Below are 9,172 nucleotides of genomic sequence, written 5' to 3' on the forward strand. Positions count from 1 at the left end.
GATTTTGGGGTGACGATTTTGGATTTCGGGGTGACAATTTTGGATTTCGGGGTGACGATTTTGGATTTCGGGGTGACAATTTTGGATTTCGGGGTGACAATTTGGGATTTCGGGGTGACGATTTTGGATTTCAGGGTGACAATTTGGGATTTCGGGGTGACAATTTTGGATTTCGGGGGTGACAGTTTTGGATTTCGGGGTGACAGTTTGGGATTTCGGGGTGACAATTTGGGATTTCGGGGTGACGATTTTGGATTTCGGGGTGACAATTTGGGATTTCGGGGTGACAGTTTTGGATTTCGGGGTGACAATTTGGGATTTTGGGGGTAACGATTTTTGGGGTGACAATTTTGGGATTTCGGGGTGACGATTTTGGATTTCGGGGTGACAATTTGGGATTTCGGGGTGACAATTTTGGATTTCGGGGTGACAGTTTTGGATTTCGGGGTGACAGTTTGGGATTTCGGGGTGACAATTTGGGATTTCGGGGTGACAATTTTGGATTTCAGGGTGACAATTTTGGATTTTGGGGTGACGATTTTGGATTCGGGGTGACAGTTTTGGATTTCGGGGTGACAATTTGGGATTTCGGGGTGACGATTTTGGATTTCAGGGTGACAATTTGGGATTTCGGGGTGACGGTTTTGGATTTCGGGGTGACAATTTGGGATTTCGGGGTGACAATTTGGGATTTCGGGGTCCCCGCAGAGGTGGAGCAGGGCATGGGCGTGCTGAACAGCGGCGTCGTCTACGCGCTCTGGGATTACAGCGCCGAGTTCGGGGACGAGCTCTCGTTCCGGGAGGGGGAGCCGGTGACGGTTCTGCGCCGGGAGCCCCCCGAGGAGCTCGACTGGTGGTGGGGGTCCCTCTACGGCCACGAGGGATACGTGCCCCGCAACTACTTCGGGGTGAGGGGGGGTCCCACAGGGGATAAATCCAGAGGGGAGGGGTCCCATAGGATCGTTTGGGCTCCTGGGGCTTTTGGGGTGGGGGTCCCACAGCCCCGGGGGGGTCTCTGGGGTCACCTGAGGGGGGTGGGGCATTTGGGGAGGGGTCCCATAGGATCGTTTGGGTTCCTGGGGCTTTTGGGGTGGGGGTCCCACAGCCCTGGGGGGGGTCTCTGGGGTCACCTGAGGGGGGTGGGGCATTTGGGGAGGGGTCCCATAGGATCATTTGGGTTCCTGGGGCTTTTGGGTGGGGGTCCCACAGCCTCTATATCCTTTTGGGTGGGGGTCCCACAGCCCTGGGGGGGTCCCTGGGGTCACCTGAGGGGGGTGGGGCGTTTGGGGAGGGGTCCCATAGGATCGTTTGGGCTCCTGGGGCTTTTGGGTGGGGGTCCCACAGCCCCCATATCCTTTTGGGTGGGGGTCCCACAGCACCTCTGAACTTGGGGAGGGGTCTCAAAGCCCCGGGGGGGGTCCCTGGGGTCATCTGAGGGGGGTGGGGCGTTTGGGGAGGGGTCCCAGAGGGGCTATGGGGTTTGGGGAGGGGCTCACATCCTTTTTGGGGTGGGGGTCCCAAATCCCTTCCATGACCTTTGGGGGGATTTTGGGGGTTGGGTTATTTATTTTGGGGGTTTTTTTTGGGGGTGGGGGTCTCACCTCCCTTCCATGACCTTTGGGGGGATTTTGGGGGTTGGGTCATTTATTTTGGGGTTTTTTTTTGGGGTGGGGGTCCCAAATCCTTTCCACGACCTTTGGGGGGATTTTGGGGGTTGGGTCATTTATTTTGGGGTTTTTTTTTGGGGTGGGGGTCCCAAATCCTTTCCACGACCTTTGGGGGGATTTTGGGGGTTGGGTCATTTATTTTGGGGGTTTTTTTTGGGGTGGGGGTCCCAAATCCCTTCCATGACCTTTGGGGGGATTTTGGGGGTTGGGTTATTTATTTTGGGTTTTTTTTTTGGGGTGGGGGTCTCACCTCCCTTCCATGACCTTTGGGGGGATTTTGGGGGTTGGGTTATTTATTTTGGGGTTTTTTTTGGGGTGGGGGTCTCACCTCCCTTCCATGACCTTTGGGGGGATTTTGGGGGTTGGGTTATTTATTTTGGGGGGTTTTTTTTAGGGGTGGGGGTCTCACCTCCCTTCCATGACCTTTGGGGGGATTTTGGGGGTTGGGTTATTTATTTTGGGGGGGTTTTTTTAGGGGTGGGGGTCTCACCTCCCTTCCATGACCTTTGGGGGGATTTTGGGGGTTGGGTCATTTATTTTGGGGTTTTTTTTTTTGGGGGTGGGGGTCTCACCTCCCTTCCATGACCTTTGGGGGGATTTTGGGGGTTGGGTCATTTATTTTGGGGGGGTTTTTTTAGGGTGGGGGTCTCACCTCCCTTCCATGACCTTTGGGGGGATTTTGGGGGTTGGGTTATTTATTTTGGGGGTTTTTTTTGGGGTGGGGGTCTCACCTCCCTTCCATGACCTTTGGGGGGATTTTGGGGGTTGGGTCATTTATTTTGGGGGTTTTTTTTTGGGGGTGGGGGTCTCACCTCCCTTCCATGACCTTTGGGGGGATTTTGGGGGTTGGGTCATTTATTTTGGGGTGTTTTTTTTTGGGGTGGGGGTCTCACCTCCCCCTCTCCTCCCCCAGCTCTTCCCGAGGGTGCGGCCGCAGAGGAAGAAAATCTAAGGGGGGTGGTCCTGGACCCCTCCCCCAAATTTGGACACCCCTTCGTTGTCCCCTCCCCCCCCCGTGGTGTCCCCTCCCTCGTTTTTCTCTATTTGGGGAATTTTTTTTTTGGGAATTAAACATTTGGACGCTCTTGGGGGGGGGTCTCTGGTTTATTTTTTTTTTTTGGGGGGGGGGGGGAGGGTGGGGGAGGGACACCCGGACGAGACCCCCGGGGTGGGGAGGGGACGCACACGCAGTGACACCGGCGCCGGGCCCAGCTTTTTATTCTCCCCCCAAAAAAATTTAAAAAAAAAAAAATCCTTCCCCAGCCCCCCAAAATCCGCCCGGGAATGACCTGAGGGGTCCTGGAAGGGTCCTGGGGGGGGATCCAGGAAGGTCCTGGAAGGTCTGGGATGGGTCAGGGGGGGTCCTGGAAGGGTCTTGAGGGGATCCAGAAGAGTCCAGAGGGTCCTGGAAGGGTCCTGGAAGGTCTGGGATGGGTCAGGGGGGTCCTGGAAGGGTCCTGGGGGGATCCAGGAAGGTCCTGGAAGGTCTGGGATGGGTCAGGGGGGGTCCTGGAAGGGTCCTGGGGGGATCCAGGAAGGTCCTGGAAGGTCTGGGACGGGTCAGGGGGGTCCTGGGAGGGTCCTGGGGGGATCCAGGAAGGTCCTGGAAGGTCTGGGACGGGTCAGGGGAGTCCTGGAAGGGTCTTGAGGGGATCCAGAAGAGTCCAGAGGGTCCTGGAAGGGTCCTGGAAGGTCTGGGATGGGTCAGGGGGGTCCTGGAAGGGTCCTGGGGGGATCCAGGAAGGTCCTGGAAGGTCTGGGACGGGTCAGGGGGGTCCTGGGAGGGTCCTGGGGGGATCCAGGAAGGTCCTGGAAGGTCTGGGACGGGTCAGGGGGGTCCTGGGAGGGTCCTGGGGGGATCCAGGAAGGTCCTGGAAGGTCTGGGATGGGTCAGGGGGGTCCTGGAAGGGTCTTGAGGGGATCCAGAAGAGTCCAGAGGGGTCCTGGAAGGGTCCTGGGGGGATCCAGGAGGGTCAGGGGGGGTCCTGGAAGGGTCCTGGGGGGGGATCCAGGAAGGTCCTGGAAGGTCTGGGATGGGTCAGGGGGGGTCCTGGAAGGGTCTTGAGGGGATCCAGAAGAGTCCAGAGGGTCCTGGAAGGGTCCTGGGGGGATCCAGGAGGGTCAGGGGAGTCCTGGAGGGGTCCTGGAGGGATTTGGGAAGGTCCTCGAAGGGTCCTGAGGGATTCAGGAAGGTCCTGGAAGGATCTTGAGGGTTCCAGAAGAGTCCAAAGGGTCCTGGAAGGGTCCTGGAAGGTCTAGGATGGGTCAGGGGGGGTCCTGGAAGGGTCCTGGAGGGATCCAGGAAGGTCCTGGAAGGTCTGGGACGGGTCAGGGGGGTCCTGGGGGGGATCCAGAAAGGTCCTGGAAGGTCTGGGATGGGTCAGGGGGGTCCTGGAAGGGTCCTGGGGGGATCCAGGAAGGTCCTGGAAGGTCTGGGACGGGTCAGGGGGGTCCTGGGGGGGATCCAGGAAGGTCCTGGAAGGTCTGGGATGGGTCAGGGGGGTCCTGGAAGGGTCCTGGGGGGATCCAGGAAGGTCCTGGAAGGTCTGGGACGGGTCAGGGGGGTCCTGGGGGGATCCAGGAAGGTCCTGGAAGGTCTGGGATGGGTCAGGGGAGTCCTGGAAGGGTCTTGAGGGGATCCAGAAGAGTCCAGAGGGTCCTGGAAGGGTCCTGGAAGGTCTGGGATGGGTCAGGGGGGTCCTGGAAGGGTCCTGGGGGGATCCAGGAAGGTCCTGGAAGGTCTGGGACGGGTCAGGGGGGTCCTGGGAGGGTCCTGGGGGGATCCAGGAAGGTCCTGGAAGGTCTGGGATGGGTCAGGGGAGTCCTGGAAGGGTCTTGAGGGGATCCAGAAGAGTCCAGAGGGTCCTGGAAGGGTCCTGGGGGGATCCAGGAGGGTCAGGGGGGTCCTGGAGGGGTCCTGGAAGGGTCTTGTGGGGACCCAGAAGAGTCCAGAAGGTCCTGGAAGGGTCCTGGAAGGTCTGGGATGGGTCAGGGGGGTCCAGGAAGGTCCTGGAAGGGTCTTGTGGGGACCCAGAAGAGTCCAGAAGGTCCTGGAAGGGTCCTGGAAGGTCTGGGATGGGTCAGGGGGGTCCTGGAAGGGTCCTGGGGGGGATCCAGAAGGTCCAGGGGCGTCGTGGAAGGATCCAGGGGGAATTTGGGAGGGTCCTGGAAGGGTCCTGAGGGATCCAGAAGAGTCCAGAGGGTCCTGGAAGGGTCTTGAGGGGATCCAGGAGGGTCAGGGGGGGTCCTGGAAGGTCCAGAGGGAATTTGAGAAGGTCTGGGAGGGTCCTGAAGGATCCTGAGGGGATCCAGGAGGATTTGGAAAGGTTTGGGATGAGCCAGGAGGGCCCTGGAAGGTTCCAGAAGGTTCCAGGGATGATTCCCATGGGGAATTCCTGATTTCCCAGCGATGACGGAGTCGCTCTGGGATGGGTCTGGGAGGTTCCGGAAGGTTCCAGGGATTTGATTTTATTTCCCGGCGATCAGGAGGTTTCTGAGGACCACGATGACGGAGTCTGGAAGGTTCTGGAAGGACCTGGGAGGGCTCTGGGAAGGTCCAGGAGACTCTGGGAGGTTCCGGAAGGTTCCGGAAGGTTCCGGAACATTCCAGGGGTTTTTTATTTCCCGGCGATCAGGGGGTTTCTCAGGACCACGATGACGGAGTCTGGAAGGTTCTGGAAGGACCTGGGAGGGCTCTGGGAAGGTCCAGGAGACTCTGGGAGGTTCCGGAAGGTTCCGGAAGATTCCAGGGGTTTTATTTCCCGGCGATCAGAGGGTTTCTGAGGACCACGATGACGGAGTCTCCCCGCAGGAACATCTTGGAGATGTAGCGATCCTTGTTGACGGGTTTGGATTTCTTCTTGCCCTTCCCGCTCTTGGGCACCTCCGTCCACATCTCCTTGACGTTCTCCAGCACCATGTTACAGTGCCTGGGGCGGGGGGGAAATGGGGATTTTGGGGGAAAAAAATGGGATTTTGCGGGGGGAAAATGGGGATTTTGGGGGGAAAAATGGGGATTTTGGGGGAAAAAATGGGGATTTTGGGGGGAAAAATGGGGATTTTGGGGGAAAAAATGGGATTTTGGGGGGAAAAATGGGGATTTTGGGGGGAAAAATGGGATTTTGGGGGAAAAAATGGGGATTTTGGGGGGAAAAAAATGGGATTTTGGGGGGAAAATGGGGATTTTGGGGGAAAAAATGGGATTTTGAGGGGAAAAATGGGGATTTGGAGGGAAAAAAATGGGATTTTGGGGGGAAAATGGGGGTTTTTTGGGGAAAAATGGGATTTTGGGGGGAAAATGGGGATTTGGGGGAAAAAAATGGGATTTTGGGGGGAAAATGGGGATTTTGGGGGGAAAAATGGGATTTTGGGGGGAAAAATGGGGATTTTGGGGGGAAAATGGGGGTTTTTGGGGGAAAAAAATGGGATTTTGGGGGGAAAATGGGGATTTGGGGGAAAAAATGGGATTTTGGGGGGAAAATGGGGATTTTGGGGGGAAAAATGGGATTTTGGGGGGAAAATGGGGGTTTTTGGGGGTAAAATGGGATTTTGGGGGGAAAAATGGGGATTTGGAGGGGAAAAAATGGGATTTTGGGGGGGAAAAATGGGGATTTTGGGGGGAAAAATGGGATTTTGGGGGGAAAATGGGGATTTTATGGGGTGGGAATGGGGTTTGGGGAGAAAAATGGAGATTTTGGGGAAAAGTAATGGGATTTGGGGGGGAAAAATGGGAATTTGGGGGGAAAATGGGATTTTGGGGGAAAAAATGGGAATTTGGGGGGAAAATGGGATTTTGGGGGGAAAAATGGGGATTTTGGGGGGAAAAATGGGATTTTGGGGGGAAAATGGGGATTTTTGGGGTGGGAATGGGGTTTGGGGAGAAAAATGGGGATTTTGGGGAAAAGTAATGGGATTTGGAGGGGATAAAATGGGAATTTTTTTTGAAAAATGGGATTTTTTGGGGGGGAGAAATGGGGGTTTTAGGGGAGGAAAAATGGGATTTTGGGGGGGAAAATAGGGGTTTAAGGGGAGCAAATGAGATTTTGGGGGGGATAAAATGGGAATTTTTTTGGAAAATGGGGTTTTGGGGGGGGAAAGTAGGGATTTTAAGGGGGGAAAATGAGATTTTGGGGGAAAATGGGGATTTTAGGGGAGGGAAAATGGGATTATGGCCGGAAAAAACGGGGATTTGGGGGGAAGGGAAATGGGAATTGTTTCGGAAAATGGGATTTTGGGGAGAAAAAAGTAGGGATTTAGGGGGAAAACTGGGATTTTGGGGGAGAGGGAATGGGGATTTTGGGGGTGGGTCACCCTGGGGACACCGAGGACACCGTAGAGACCTTGGGGACACTCTGGGGACCTTGGGGACATCGAGGACACACCTGTCCAAGGCCCAGGGGAACCCTTGATGACACTGAGCTGACCTTGGGGACACTGAGGTGACACTGATCTGACCCTGGGGACACCGTGGGGATCTTGGGGACACCTTGGGGACCTTGGGGACATCGAGGACACACCTGTCCAAGGCCCAGGGGAATCCTCGAGGACCCTGGGATAACTGGGGACACCCTGGGGACACTCTGGGGACCTTAGGGACACCTTGGGGACCTTGGGGACATCGAGGACACACCTGTCCAAGGCCCAGGGGAACCCCTGATGACACTGAGCTGACCTTGGGGACACTGAGGTGACACCGATCTGACCCTGGGGACACCGTGGGGATCTTGGGGACACCTTGGGGACATTGAGGACACACCTGTCCAAGGCCCAGGGGAATCCTCGAGGACCCTGGGAGAACTGGGGACACCTTGGGGACACCTCGGGGACACCTCGGGGACACCCCGGGGTCACCTTGGGGACACCTCGGGGACACCTTGGGAACACCTCGGGGACACCAAGGTGACACCTTGGGGACACCCCGGGGACACCTTGGGGACACCCCGGGGACACCTTGGGGACACCTCGGGGACACCTTGGGGACACCTCGGGGACACCTTGCGGACACCCCGGGGACACCTCGGGGACACCTCGGGGACACCTCGGGGACACCTTGGGGACACCTCGGGGACACCTTGCGGACACCCCGGGGACACCTCGGGGACACCTCGGGGACACCTCGGGGTCACCTTGGGGACACCTCGGGGTCACCTCGGGGATACCTCGGGGTCACCTTGGGGACACCTCGGGGTCACCTTGCGGACACCTCGGGGACACCTTGCGGACACCCCGGGGACACCTCGGGGACACCTCGGGGACACCTTGGGAACACCTCGGGGACACCAAGGGGACACCTCGGGGACACCTTGGGGACACCTCGGGGACACCTCGGGGACACCTTGGGGACACCTCGGGGACACCTCGGGGACACCTTGGGGACACCTCGGGGACACCTCGGGGTCACCTTGCGGACACCTCGGGGACACCTTGTGGACACCCCGGGGACACCTCGGGGACACCCCGGGGACACCTCGGGGACACCTCGGGGACACCTCGGGGACACCTCGGGGACACTTTGGGGACACCAAGGTGACACCTTCGGGACACCTCGGGGACACCTCGGGGACACCTCGGGGACACCTCGGGGACACCTCGGGGACACCAAGGTGACACCTTCGGGACACCTCGGGGACACCTCGGGGACACACCTGTCGAAGGCCTTGACGCGCCCCAGCAGCTTCTTGTTGTTGCGGCAGTTGATGAGCACCTGCGTGTTGTTCTTGACGCTCTGCGTGAGCACCGACAGCGGGCCCGTGTTGAACTCCTCCTCCTCGCGCTTCTGCAGCTCCTCGGGCGTCATCTCGCTCTTGGGCTTGTTCAGGAGACTCCTGGGGACACCGCGGGGACGTTGGGGACATCAGGGGGACATCGTGGGGACACTGAGATGGGGACACGCCGGCGACACCCGGCTCCGGCAGACGGGGACGTGACAGGACGGGACGGGGACAAGTTTGAGGACACCGGGACGGATTTGGGGACACCGGACAGGGACACCGGGGCAGATTTGGGGACAGCGACAAAACCGGGCCCAGTCCCGTTCCCGTCCCCTCCGCCGCCGTTCCCCCGTCCCCCAGTTCCGCCTTTCCCCGGTTCCCCCCGCTCTCGCCGCTCCCCTCCCCTCTCCATTCTCGTCCCTTCCCCGTTCCCGCCCGGATTTTCCCGGGTTTTCCCGTTTTCTCCCGGTTTTTTTCCCGGTTTTTTCCCCCCGCCGCTCTCACATGGCTGCCGCTCTCTGCCGCTCCCGCCGCCTCCGCTGCGCTTCCGGGTCACGCCGCGCGGGGGGCGGAGCCACTTCCGGGTCGCCGCGCGGGGCGGTGGCGGCCAATGAGACAGAGAGGTGGGCGTGGCTATGATAAGGGGCGTGGCCTCCGAATGGGGCGGGGTCTCAAGGGAGGTTTGGGGGTGCGGAGGAGTTTGGGGGGGGGTCTCAGGGGGGATTTGGGGACATTTAGAGGGAATTTGGGCGTCCAAGAGGGGAATTTGGGGGTCCTAGAGAGGAATTTGGGGGT

At 58.7% G+C, this 9,172-nt stretch overlaps 2 protein-coding genes across 2 annotated transcripts; one reads left to right on the forward strand and one right to left on the reverse strand.

Moving 5' to 3' along the window:
- Positions 1–19: 19 nt before the first annotated feature.
- On the forward strand, positions 20–2,752 carry LOC136284660 (relA-associated inhibitor-like). The gene is made up of 2 exons (XM_066175016.1): positions 20–908; positions 2,581–2,752. Exons 1-2 carry the CDS (start codon positions 723–725, stop codon positions 2,617–2,619), a joined length of 225 nt encoding a protein of 74 aa, XP_066031113.1. The 5' UTR covers positions 20–722; the 3' UTR covers positions 2,620–2,752.
- Positions 2,753–4,445: 1,693 nt separating this feature from the next.
- SNRPD2 (small nuclear ribonucleoprotein D2 polypeptide) lies at positions 4,446–8,923 on the reverse strand. The gene is made up of 3 exons (XM_066175015.1): positions 8,882–8,923; positions 8,312–8,491; positions 4,446–5,596 (listed from the first exon to the last, which is right to left on the reverse strand). Coding segments are annotated over exons 1-3 (357 nt in total). The 5' UTR covers positions 8,884–8,923; the 3' UTR covers positions 4,446–5,421.
- Between the last annotated feature and the right edge of the window lie 249 nt (positions 8,924–9,172).

Source organism: Chamaea fasciata, unplaced genomic scaffold, assembly GCF_029207755.1.
Source record: "Chamaea fasciata isolate MVZ Bird 193981 ecotype frontalis unplaced genomic scaffold, bChaFas1.0.hap1 SCAF_1240, whole genome shotgun sequence".
NCBI classification, from domain to species: Eukaryota; Metazoa; Chordata; class Aves; order Passeriformes; family Sylviidae; genus Chamaea; species Chamaea fasciata.

Excerpts from the sequence above, each read along its gene's own strand:
- LOC136284660 (XM_066175016.1), top strand. The coding sequence starts at position 723 with ATGGGCGTGCTGAACAGCGGCGTCGTCTACGCGCTCTGGGATTACAGC. Across the intron at positions 909-2,580 it reads TGCCCCGCAACTACTTCGGG|CTCTTCCCGAGGGTGCGGCC; the intron begins GTGAGGGGGGGT and ends CTCCTCCCCCAG.
- SNRPD2 (XM_066175015.1), bottom strand. Across the intron at positions 5,597-8,311 it reads CGCGTCAAGGCCTTCGACAG|GCACTGTAACATGGTGCTGG; the intron begins GTGTGTCCCCGA and ends CCCCCGCCCCAG.